Here is a 13,610-nt window from a genome sequence, read left to right as displayed (position 1 = left end):
ACCTCTAATTCTGACTGATTTTCTTGTACAGATTTTTGTACTAAACTGGTTACAACAATAGGGATAAAAACTCTTTATATCTACAAAAAACAAGCATGAGAAAATTTTCTAGATAACGAATTTGAAGATGCCATCTAAAGTTATCCTTGGACTTATCGTAATGAAATGTAGATATACTGCCACCTTGTGATTGGATGGTCACTGTAAAAACTAGATGACTGAGCAGCACTGCTTCGAAATATTTCATAAGAATAACACAAATTTGTGGTGTATATAATTAAAGTCCTGGTCTCCACATGCTCTCATTTGTATTAGTAGTGTTGTACCACATAATGGCTGATATAATCAATCCAAAGTCAGTGTGTGAATCACAAAAGCATGTAAAGTGTAAACAAATTGAATGTACATGAAGTCTATACGACATTCAAGAGCATTACCATGTTATAAACTGAATCAAGAAGTGATAATGACAATCAAAGGTCAAGGTGTTTGATGATTTCATATTCTCCTTTAGAATGTCACTTAAACTTATGTTTAATTAACCAATCAATCTTGGATCAGTCTAATTCTTCGGTTCCAAATTTCTAGGTTCTGTCTGTACTTTTCTTCACAAATGCTTCACTAACTTTTGTGCTAACTGCCTTCTCCAGGTACAGAGGGAGGAAAAATATGCACTTTATGTATCACCCACCGGAGGGAACAGTGTCTCTCCTCAGTATCCCAAATGAACTCAGTTGTGCTGGACAAGGGGCTCAGTGTGGAGGGGGTAACTCTAGAGGACAGCTTTGAGGGCTACGCAGCTGAGATTCGGCAGTGTCAGAACAAAATGAAAAATGGCATTTACCCCTCCACAGAAGCGTCCCGTCCCCTTAGCGGGGTGCTGGAAGTCAGCGAGAGCGAAACAGTGGAATATAAAGCCACGTTTGTCTGAGGGAAGCTGCTTTTAGGGTTTTCAAAGACTGATATGAAGCTTGAAAAGCAGATGTGGAAAATATTGTGTATGTTAATAATGTAAACTAAGATAGAAATGTTAGTGTTTGGGTGTTAGTTCACCCAAAAATGTAAATTCTCTCATCATTTTACCCTCATGCCATCCCAGATGTTTATGACTTTCTTTCTTCTGCAGAACACAAATGAAGATTTTTTTGAAGAGCCTTTCAAGCTCCAAAAGGCACATAAAGGCAACATAAAAGTAATCCTTAAGACTCAAGTGGTTTAATCCATGTCTTCTGAAGCGATTCAATTGGTTTTGGATGAGAACACACCAAAATGTAACTAATTTTACACTATAAATCTTGACATCTACAGTCTCCTTGGTGATCATGATTTCAAGCTCAATTAGACTTTCTAGAGCCATCTAGTGCTACGCACAAGCGTTAAACACCAGGAAGTGTAATCAAGCTTGAAATCATGTTCAAGCCTACAAACTGGATCTATATGGACCTACAGAGCTGAGATATTCTACTTAAAATCTTTGTTTGTGTTCAGCAGAAGAAAGAAAGTCATTCACATATGGGATGTCATGAGGGTGAGTAAATGATGAGAGAATTTTTAGTTTTTAGGGTGAACTATTCCTTCAATTAATTCTTTGTACCTTCAGACCATTCTTTATTTATGGATAATAAAAATATGTTCAATATTAGATTGGGGTTATAAAACAGAGTACCATGTTAAATAGTTGGGAAATTCAGTGGAAGGTAAATGCAAATGGTATACATTTTTATTATGGAACGTATGGTGCACCAATTCAGTTTAATTCCTTCGAATGCATTTTTTTTTTTTTACCCCACGACTGTCTTGTACATTGAAACACCATCCAGATGTATGTCAGCACAGATTCATTAAAGAAAATTTGTATTATTAAACATGTTTAAAACATTTTTTTTTTTTTTTTAGAAAAAACTATTTGTGTGATCACTGTGTTCTCATTGTAATGAGTTGTCAAAGCGGATTAGTAACATGTGGGAAGAAGTTCATTGTTACGAGTGAGACAATTAATTTGTTGACATTAAAACTACATTTTGACCCAGATGAAGAGCAAATATGTCCAATGAGCACAAATGTGGCAGGTGTCTTTTGTTTTAGTCATAGAGACAGATGATTTAAAGGAAAACAAAACAAAATGCATTCATTTTAAACAAATAATTAACAGGCTATATATAAATTGTACAAATTCATATACTGTATATTTTATAAGCAATTTAATGTGAGGCTGTTTGACAGGCCAAGAGTTTTTGTATAACCTGCTGGCCTCATACAAATCATTTTAATATTTTAGCTCTGTCATTATCTTCTGATGTACTGTGCAGCCAAGACAATTCTTAACAGCACAGTTAGTAAGATTTGTATATGTATACATCAGCTAATCACAACTTGGAAACTCACAGAAATACATTACAAAATGATTTTATGGTGAAGTAAATGTAGCAGAAAAGATTAAGTACTTACTACATTGAATAATTTAGTTTAAGCGTGAACTTGAAAATATTACCAATAGCACCAAGTATTGAGTTCTGTGTGCGCAGATCTAGAAATTTTTTCTATCGCCATTTAAGCAAAGTGATGTTGTCTAATAGACTACATAGCACACATTAAGGTTCATGTCGAAAGCTTCCATGTGTAATTTGGTACATGATTAAATACGATTAATAATAATAAAAAAAAAGCATTGAAATATTAGTATGATTTAAAAGCATAGCTTGATTCAGTGATACAATGCTAAAGTAAAACGTACAAAGAGTGAGTAAAATTTACATGAAACATGAGTATTACAGGTAAAATTTACTTGAGAATGTCTAATTAAAGCCACCAAGAATTGTGTGAAGCCTTCATTTGAAAATATGGTCTGTTAAATTTACCAGCAATTTCTGCATGGAAATCATTTCCTATACGTTTTTTTAATTTTTTTATAAATCCCAACATTTCTTTTCACGGTATAGGATTAAGTTTATTATTATTATTATTATTATTATATTATTATTATTATTATTATTTACTACACTTTATTTATTGGTCTGCTCTGATGTCCATTGTTACCCTAGGTTTAACAATAATTAATGTTGTAAATTTGAAATCAATTACTATTCATTTAATATTTTACTCAATACATTAATTATTCAATTATTATTTAAATATATTCTGACATGTTTAAATCTATTAATTCTCCATTATGGCAAATATCATCTTATTTTCTCCATTATGTCAACATAAGTGCACCTTATGGAGTGCCATATATTTCGTAAATTTCTAATGACACTGAAAAATAAAATAGTTGAGTTTTTTTTTTTTTTTTTAGCTGAAACGTGAATATTGCAACTAAAGGAAGGCTCAGTAGAGGACGCTCTTTAATTCCTCCACTTCCGAAGTGGGAGGAAGTTAGCCTGGTGTTCAGTGGTGTCTGTGCAACCTCAGTGCCCATCACGATCAAAATACTGAGACATCGCAGCTGACTGCTTGCGCTTTATAACATGAACCGAAAAAGAAACCACTGCTATATAGAAACGGGACAGTCTTCGGAGTCCCAGAGCGCGTTTATGGACAACAAAGGGGCTTTCAACCGTGATGAGGAGGATTTCTCCGAGCTCGAACCCGACGAACAGCTTGTATGTTCGGTGACCGAGATCACGGAGCATCTGGGCAAGAACATCACGGTGGTGCTGGAGTCCGCGCTGTCCGAGATACGCAAACTGGTCAGCGTCCGTATCCGCGTCCTGAAGATGGAGCTCCGCGAAAAAAGCGACGAGATCGAGCTGCTCAAGGCCAAACTGGAGTCAACGGAGAAAGACGGAGGAAGAGTTCCCAACTCCAGCATTCTGGAGTTCAGGAAATCAGACCACCAACAGGGCCAGAAACACGGCACCGACACGAAGAAAGCCAAACTCGGGACTCCCGTGGTGAAGAAGGAGAACATTAACGCTATCTGCGACTATCTTATGAAGGACAAGAACCAGCGCGGTGGTGCTGAAGTGGAGAGCGACCAGAGCGATCAGGCCTTTGGATCAGAGCGGGACATTCGGACCAAACCGCAACCGCACACGCATCTGAGCCTGTGGACGGACAGCGCTCCCGGAGACACGGACACAGACACGGACATCTTCAACATGCTGCCGTCCGCCAGTAAACGCATGTATGACTATGAGTGGATGGCTGGAGTGGAGCTCAACTCCGATTTTAAAGGTAATCTTCATCATAAAAGCATGCATTAAGGTTGTATAGAATGCATACATTATGCATGTAGTGTTACATAAAGTATGCATGCATTATGATTGCATAACCTTCTTGCATTGTAGTGTGCATGTAGTTGCATATAGTACGCATGTACCTTGAAATAAATATATTCTGGTAGTTACTTAAATTATGCATGAATTTTACTCATTATATGCATTGTATTATGTTCTCAAATGTTGTTGTAGCAAGAGCTGTTGTTGCAATATTTTACTTGTAGCTGTGCCGTGCTTGACATTTACCACTAAGTCTATTCTTTCAACTTTTGCATGAACTGCATGGAAGATGTTGTATAAAAAAAAGTACATGCAAATGTATATGTTTAATGCAACATGTCAAAGCTTTAAGGTTCAACTTTTCTGAATAAATCAGCAAAAACTAAAAAGTATTGTAATTATGCCTGATTTCCTCTTTTCATTAGGTGATACAGAAACAAAGTGTGAGAATGTACTCGGTGTAGATGATGAGGATGAAAATGATGACTCTGAAGGAGGAAGAGGAAGTTTAAGATCAGTGTCTGACCCAAACGCTGCCCATTTTCCTCTGGAATCTCAGGACTCCCCATTGGATGACAGGAGCAGCCCAGCGGAGGACAGTGTGGACAGAATGGAGCCAGGTCTGTGTTTTAAATGAAAGATAATTTGGTAGTAGGCAATAAGAGTAGCTGGAAATAATTTTTGTGGTGTGCACTTGTACCGTTATACACTGTTAAAAGTTAAGACAAACGTTTTGTTTGTCAAACTTAGATGAACGTGTCAATAGTTGATGTGATCTTCAACTGTAGTTACTGTGCAAGGACACCCGTGTGAACCTAATGTAAACTACATCAATTATATCCACTAAAATGGCCTTTGAAACAATTGGCTGAACATAATTGCAAAAATGACTCAGTGAGTGATGTGACCACTGAGAAAAGGTCTACCAATTTCTAGCAGAGGAAAAGCAGATTTTGGTTGAAATGCATAAATGTAACCTGCTCCATCATTTTGACCCAGAAATGCATTTTGAGTTCAAAATGTAAAGGATTATGTTTTGGCTGAGGTTCAGAGTAGACACATAATTTGGAAGCTTTTCCTTTGTACTTTAGTCCATACAATTCAAAATGGGTTGCTGGGTCAAAGTGACTCAAAATGATGGAGAATGTCACACATTCTGAATTGTGACTTCAGTGTTTAATATTTTTTGGGCCTCTTTTAGGGCTGGGTAAACAAATATAGATTTTCTGATTAATTTTGACCTTCATTTGAGTGATCTCGATATAGATTCTTCAAAAAAATAAATTGTCATGAATGAACCAAGAATTGTGACTGTGAGAATATGTAGTTAAAGATGCTCATTGTTTTACTTGTAATAAGTGCTGTTATGAAAATAAATGAACTGAATGGTTAAAATATGTTTATTTAAAATTAACAAAAATAATTAGTTTTAATAACATCTCGAGCATAATGCTTGAAAACATATAAAAGTGTGCTTGAAAAGTCCTTGAATTTAACTTTGAAGCATCTGTATGAACCCTGCATTCCAAATATGGTGAAATGCTTTCATCTCCTCTCAGGACACAGCAGTGCATGCAGATTGTTAAATTAAATAACAGCCATTTGCAGTTTAATAATTGCACAAGGACATATCTTGATTTCGATTAGATTTGTATTGATCGTTCAGCCCCACAAAATACAATAGAGAGACGTGTTGTTTTTGTGTTATTGCGCAGCACACACTATTTTTATCTTATCACATTTAATTTAGAGTTCAAGCTCACAATTTAGAATTCATTATTTTGCTGTAGAATGGGGATTCAGTAGTGGTGGAGCACCTCTGTGGAAAAGTGGTGCAGGAAACAATGCCATGCCCTACCCTCTATATTGATGTGTCTCTTTTAATACTCTTTCTGTTCTTTACAGTCAGTTGTTGACCAAAACAACAAAAATAGAAACATTTAATTCTAACCACACAGCACAGATGCGACTCCATTGTTAATGTTATCATTAATGTGTGCTCAACCAAAACACTTCTCCCAGACGAATAAATCTGACCTGCCGCTATTCTTTTTTTTTTTTTTTTTAATTCACAATTTAACAATTTAACACATTACACAATCAACAACAACACAATCACAGAAAACACCAAGAAGAATACCGCTAAGTATATCGACAAGACACACAACAACAACAACAAAAAAAAAAAAGAATCTACACAGTCTGTGGGTTATCCATTATTCCATTTAAGTTGATAATTGTATAGTCTCTATATAATTTAATACTAAGGACCATGTGGTTTGGAACTCTTGCAGTCTTGAATGCTGTTTACTTGTAATTTCTTCAATGGGCAACAAATCTATTATCTGATCCAGCCATTGACCCAGTGTGGGTCCTGACTGGGAAATCCATGCAGTAAGTATGCATTTTTTTGCAAAATAAGAAAACATTGTAAACACACATTTTTGTGTAAAGGAAACTTATTTTCAATATCATAATTCAATAAATATAACATAGGGCATAGCTCAAAAGTACAATTACACATATCTTGAATTACTTTATGAATCTTCCCCAAAAAGAAAAAATAGCTTTACAATTCCAAAATAAATGCATGAATGTTCCTAATTCAATTCCACATTTTCTACACATAGGAGAGTTTGTGTCATTAAATTTATTAAGCTTCACTGGAGTTATATAGTATTTATACAGAAATTTATAATTAGTTTCTTTAACTTTAATGTTCACACTCAAAGGTAAGGTCAAATTAATACACAAAGTTAACCATTCTTTTTAAGCTGAACTTCCTTTTAAGCTCTAATTCCCAATTTGTTCTCAGAGAAAAAAAGAATTTGGGGAGCTTTCTAACAGAATTTTATAAAAATGAGAAATCTTCCCTTAACCGAAGTAGCAGAAATAATAAATTTTTCCAACTCTGTAGAATATAATCTAAGTTGTCCCTTTTTATGTAGAGATGTAATAATATGATCGAACCTGCAGATATTTAAAAAAATCTGTTCTAGGAATTTGATATTCAACACAAATAGCAGTAAGCGATTTAACAGACTTAAGAGTCTTCATCAAACATATCGTAAAAATTTTCAGCCCATGAAGTGACCAGTTTCGAAAATCAGTTTGGGAAAGTGCTAAAAAGTCAGGGTTAAATGCAATAGGAGAGTTTTTACTTATATGACCTTTTGTGCTCAAATACCTATTACAATCCTGCCAAGCTTTCAGTGTGGCTTGTAAGGGGGCAGCCCCTCTACACTCATCAGAAACTTCAAGTTATTAACATAAAGTGTTGATGTAATCTCCAATGGATAGCATACTAATGATTCCAAAGTTACCCACAGGGAACTGTTTTCCAGCTTCCAACCTATAATATTTCTAATTTGGCAGGCCCAGTAATACCACTGAAAATTTGGAAGTCCTAAGCCCCCTTTTAAATCTAATTTTGTTAAAGTGGACAACTTAATTCACGGAGTCTTGTTGTTCCATATAAACTTTGTTAAACATCTATTAATTAGCTTAAAAAAGAAAAGAAATATAACATGGTAACATATTAAAAGCGTAAATAAACTTAGGGAGTATACTCATTTTAATAACATTAATTTTCCCAATAAGAGATAGTGGGAGGACAGACCAGGTCTGAAGTTTCTTTTACAAATCTCCAGTAAAGGGTTATAATTGTCCTTAAATAGTTTATCCAAAACGGGTGTCACTTGAATTCCAAGATATTTAAAACCATATACAGACCAGGGAATGGGGCATTCTTTCTTGACATTATTTTCATTTGGAATATTAAGAGGACAAGCAATTGATTTTTGTAAGTTAACCTTGTACCCTGAAATCGCAGAGAATTTTTGAATATCTGCCAGAACATGGCGCAAGGTTAACATAGGTTCAGTAACAAATAATAAAGTATCGTCCGCATAAAGTGAAATTTTATGATATTGCATGCCTGTAGTCACTCCCTTTATCATAGGATTATTTCTAATCAACTCAGCAAATGGTTCTAAAGCAATAACAAATAATAATGGAGAGAGAGGACAGCCTTGTCTGGTACCTCTTCCTAAATACATTCGAGGAGATTCTACATTATAAGTGTAAACAGTTGCATTTGGAGTATTATATATTGCTTGAATCCATTGAATGAAGTTATAACCTAATTTGAATTTATCTAATACTAAGAACAGAAAATCCCATTCTAGACGATCAAATGCCTTCTCGGCATCAAGAGATATTAATAGTGAAGGTGTTTTTTCTGATTCAAATAATGAATAATATTGAACAGCCGTCTAGTATTATCAGATGAATGACGGCCTTTAATGAATCCAGTTTGGTCTAACTTTATTAACTTAGGGAGAATTGCTTCTAATCTCTTTGCTAACAGTTTTGTAATAATTTTATAGTCACAATTAAGCAAACTTATAGGCCTATATGAGGCACAAATCTGAGGGTCTTTACCTTCTTTCAAAATAACAGAAATTCTAGCCGTTTTCATAGATGCAGGAAGAGCATTATGACTAGCGAAGTCATTAACCATTAACATAAAAACCAATTTAAGTTGTGGCCAGAAAGTTTTATAAAATTCTCCAGAAAACCCGTCTGGGCCTGGTGATTTATTTGCTGACAATGAAATGCTATTCTTAAAGAGACAGTACCGGTTTAGCTTGTGTTCTATAAATCAATATAAATACTTGTAAATAATACAAATGATGTATGTAAACAATAAACATGTAACTAAATATATACAGTTGAGCGCAAAATTAGCTTTCCCCTTGCAGAATCTGCAAAAATCATTTTGTCTTATTATTTAGTACTGCCCTAATGAACTTATTTGACATATAGGTAATTACATATACTCCACAAGACAAAATAATAACTTAATTTTCTCAAATGATCCTGTTCAAAAGTTTACATCCCCTCGTACCATTGGGCCTAACAGTTCTCATCGCAAAAACGTACTGTTCCGTGCCAGTGTTTTCTAAAGGTGTTTAGAAAAAGAAATGTAGGCTACGATACTTGTTAAAACATCATAATTAAACCATGTCGATACACTAAATGAGTTGCCACAGACAAAAGCCATTGAGAATGGTTTAGGATGGTTGGCTAACTGTGCCAAGAATTCGGGCAGAGAGCGGTTTATAATCGTGCAGTGCCGAACCGTACTCAAGTGGAAATGCTATTGTAACCATTCCATACCATGCTCAGCACCAATCTGCCCAATGGTGGAAAAGGATATAATGACTGTTTGTATCTTTTGTAATATTTGTGCATGAGTCCCTGCTTTGCCATGAGCAGTAAAGCAGCTCACTTTTCTTGAGAAAAGTCCTCCATGTACTGCACGTTCTTTGGTTTCCCAGCATCTTCTGCACATTTGATTTCTTCCCAACAGTGGCTATATGCTGTCGACAGCCTGCTTTGACACATTTGGACTATTGAGGGACTATGTATATATTTGTATAAATTCTAAAAGGGGTGTGTAAACTTATGAGACAAAAGGGGGATGCAACCTTTTGTACTCAATGTATATGCGATATATGTAATTTCAAGACATCATATTTATTGATGGAATTGATGGAATGTTAATTTAAATAATCGAATCCAATGAATAAACTGATGAAAATGAACACAAAAAAATAACATTTGTAAAATTAATATTTTTATGTTATAAATTATTATTATTTTTTTTTTTTAATCAAGAGCATATGAATCTAAATCAAATTGGGAATCTGTATAAATACCCAGCCCTAGGCACTATTAAACATAATAACAACAAGCAGTAGCCCAACAGCAGATGACTTTCATCACCTTAAAAATAGAATTTTTAGGCCTGTGATTGACATTAAGTACTTTTGGTGTGATTTCGTAACATTTATTGATTTACTGACAACCTCTTTTAGGTCAGCAGTTCTCAGCTCACACATTCATTTGCCCCTTCTGTGGAACTCTCTGCCCTGACTCTTCATTCCTGGAGGAACATGTAAAGCTCATGCACCATGACGAGAGTACCCTGGCTCTGCAGTCCCCTGTGGGTGCTTCCTCCTCTCACGCGGAGGGTGAATTGGGTGAAGTGGGGCGAGTTCTGGTAGGCCCAGAAGGACCTGCCGTGAGGGGGGCACGGGAGAAGAAAGTGGAGGGTGGCTATGAGTGTGGTGACTGCGGCCGTCATTTCAACTATTTGGGCAACCTACGGCAGCACCAGCGCATCCACACCGGTGAGAAGCCCTTCGTCTGCCCAGAATGTGGGGAGCGTTTCCGGCACGCTGCACGTCTCAAGAGCCACCGGCTCAGCCACAGTGGAGCCCAGAGCCCCTTCCCCTGCCCGCAGTGCGGTAAAGGCTTCCCGGTGTTGTCCGGACTAAAACGGCACCAGCGTGTACATACGGGAGAGAGCCCATATGCTTGTCCCCAGTGTGGTCGCAGATTTAAAGAGCTTGGTAATTTATATACACACATGCGTATTCACAGCGGCGCCACACCCTACTCTTGCTACCAGTGTGGGCGGAGCTTCAGGCATCTAGGCACATACAAGAGTCATCGCTGTATGCCTACTGCCCAGTTACCCAGTGGGCATAGTCCAGCATGGGCACAGGAGGACAAAGTGCAGACTGGGTAATAGCAAATGGATAATGTGTCAGATTTCTTCATAAAAGGGACAAGTTTCAACTCGCTAAGAGACATGCTGAACTGAAAAGAGGTGTGAGTGGTTTCATAAGTGGCCGAATGGACAGACTCAGACAAGAGAAAGAAAGTATGAACGGTTTCAAAATGGTCACCTACCTGACTGTGGTGCATATATAACATTTTGTGTTGTCATGACAGTAAAAAAAAAAACAATTAACAATTTGTTAAATATTGAAGCTGTATGAATTACCACGTCTTTCTCGTTCATGCTACTTGTCAAATGTTCCTTTTTGAAACATTTTGCAATAATATTTAAACTTCAAAGGCATTTAGATGTCCATACACAGTATTTTAAGATTCCACTAAATAAAAATCATTCAATCATATTGTGGATCTTTTTTACATTTGGATTTTTGTAAAGGAGTCGTTCAGAACTTCTGACAGAGTTCGGAACGACATTGCATGTATCCACAAGGTAGTTTAACAGAGCAAAATACATCTTACAAAAATTTGGAATTTGGAAGTTGATATAATGATAATTATAGCCTGTCAATTAGAATCACTTCCACCCCTTGCGAAAAGTACTATGGTACAGCAGTGGTACCAAATGGTAATACCATGGTATCTTTATATATATACCATGGTACTGAATAATTACCATATGCATAAACAGTGCTATTTACATGGTAGGATGTACATGGTGTACATGGTGCTTTAAGGAATACCATGGTACAAGGTCAATAAACTTCGTAATCAACCTTTTTCCTGAGTGCAGAAGTGTTCCACAATTCATAAAAGAAGCCTGTTTTTATTTTCTGGACTCCACTGTTTTAATTTGCATTGGCATATGTTTTTAGCCCGATGTGATGTTTAGGATATTACAGTTTTTTTTAAATGTTGATACTTAACAGTCACGATGACTCTCTTTTGACAGTGCCGTACCCATCAAAGTTGTGGGTTAAAGATCGAGAAGATGACCTTAAGAGATGGCCTGTAGTTAGTGTATAGTTCACCCAAAAATTCAGTCCAGTGGTTTAATACATGTCTTCTACAGTGATCTAATCAGGTTTGAGTGAGAACAGCCCAAAATGTAACTCCTTTTTCAATGTACACCTTGCCATTGCAGTCTCTAGGCACAATCATGATTTCACGCTCGATTACACTTCCTCGTGCTTGACACATGAGCAGAGATCTAGATGGTGCTAGGAAGTGTAATCAAGATTGAAATCAAGATTATGCCAAGGAGACCGCTTATGTCAAGATTTATAGTAAAAAAAAGGAGTTCTATTTTAGTCTGTTCTCACCCAAAAATTATTGGGTCGCTTCAGAAGACATAGACTAAACCACTGGTGTCTTATGGACATATATACTTTTATGCTGCCTTTATGTGCTTTTTGGAGCTTTAAAATATTGGTCTCATTAACTTGCTTTGTATGGACCTATAGAGCTGAAATATTCTGAAGTGTTCTGCTGAAGAAAAAAGTCATACATATCTGAGATGGCATGAGGGTGAGTAAATGAGAGAATTTTCATTTTTGGGTTAACTATTCCTTTAAAAACTTTGAGTGATTGTTCTCCATCTGGATTACTTGTTTTGGTAGTTTTTACATTGCTACTTCTGGACGAATCCCTGTGGAAATAGACTATAAGCTAAAACAAGAAATCCTATTTTTATCTGTAAGTTTGCCTCAGCAGAAACATACTAATTGGTGTGTTGGGGATAGTCAGCATTGTATCATACCTCATGTTTGTTTTATGCTTTGGAGCACATTTAAAAAGGCTGCCATCGTGTGGATGATTTTTGTTATTGCATCAAGGTCTTTGGACATTAATCCATCTTCTATAGCTACTTGTCCTATGTAGGGTCGCAGGAAGTGTTGGAGCTTATCCCTGCCATCTTGGGCCAAAGGCAGGGAAACACCCTGGACAGGTGGCCAGTCCATCACACTCTCACTCACACCTACGGGAAATTTAGGGTCTCCAATTAACGTAACCTGCATGTCTTTTGGGGAAACTGGAGCACCCGGAGGAAACCCACGCGAACACGGGGAGAACATGCAAACTCCACACAGAAAGGTTGAGTTGGGACTCGAACCCAGGATGAAAATCCATCCATCCATCCATCCATCCATCGAAAGCAAGGATTATGAAATTGGATTTTAAGAATCAAAACCCTTTAGTTAAACCTTATAGAGAACCAGCCTGTGGGAATGTGATACTTGAATATTATCAAGAAACCCTTCCATAACTTGTATTAATATAATAATTGTAATAGATTTCACAACGTGTGTTTTGTATTTGGTTTATATGGAACTGTTAGTAGCCTACATGCTTAAAAAAAACAAAAAACTCAGCTGAAACTAGTAACTCTATGAAGCCCATATTTATTATGAATTGTAAAGGTATTATAATGCATTTGTAATGTCTCATAATACACCTTATATAATATTTTATAACTTATAAATAATTGTAACAACAATAATACATTATAATACTTCAGGGACATGCTGTCCATATAAGGGAGGTAAGCAGTGCTTACCTAACAGAAGGGTGAACGGAAAAATGACACAATTAATAATTTAAATGTAATTGTTAGTATTAACTTCTGTTTTCATTCCTCATCTTTCAACTAAGTTGAGCAGCTCAGACAGTTATTCATTTATTAGCTTTGTCGCCACCCTCAGGTATAACCCTTATTTATAAGTATCAACACTGTATATTCATTCAAAGTCACGCCCGCTATTACAAATGACCAAGGTAAGCATGCTTACCAAAATGAGTAAG

The 13,610-nt window shown here is 36.3% G+C and overlaps 2 protein-coding genes across 5 annotated transcripts in view; both read left to right on the top strand.

Annotated features, from left to right (window-relative positions):
• rgs12a (regulator of G protein signaling 12a) overlaps positions 1-2,004 on the top strand; it is a 71,544-nt gene extending 69,540 nt beyond the window's left edge. For 2 of the 4 annotated variants that reach the window (XM_052145957.1, XM_052145948.1), the window contains exon 16: positions 651-1,984. In XM_052145957.1, coding sequence (XP_052001917.1) covers positions 651-931 — 281 coding nt within the window. In that variant the 3' untranslated portion in view covers positions 932-1,984. Of the gene's footprint in view, positions 1-650 lie in introns of all 4 variants that reach the window. The other 2 variants (XM_052145939.1, XM_052145931.1) reach the window with 2 other exon arrangements.
• Positions 2,005-3,376: 1,372 nt separating this feature from the next.
• Positions 3,377-13,032, top strand: znf16l (zinc finger protein 16 like). Its single transcript, XM_052145969.1, has 3 exons — positions 3,377-4,176; positions 4,646-4,840; positions 10,103-13,032. Exons 1-3 carry the CDS (start codon positions 3,468-3,470, stop codon positions 10,816-10,818), a joined length of 1,620 nt encoding a protein of 539 aa, XP_052001929.1. The 5' UTR covers positions 3,377-3,467; the 3' UTR covers positions 10,819-13,032.
• The last annotated feature ends 578 nt before the right edge of the window (positions 13,033-13,610 follow it).

The sequence above is a fragment of the Xyrauchen texanus genome, chromosome 2 (genome assembly GCF_025860055.1).
Source record: "Xyrauchen texanus isolate HMW12.3.18 chromosome 2, RBS_HiC_50CHRs, whole genome shotgun sequence".
In the NCBI taxonomy this organism is placed as follows: Eukaryota; Metazoa; Chordata; class Actinopteri; order Cypriniformes; family Catostomidae; genus Xyrauchen; species Xyrauchen texanus.
The sequence above is the reverse complement of the archived record's forward strand: the minus strand, read 5'-3'. Positions and strand labels throughout refer to the sequence as shown.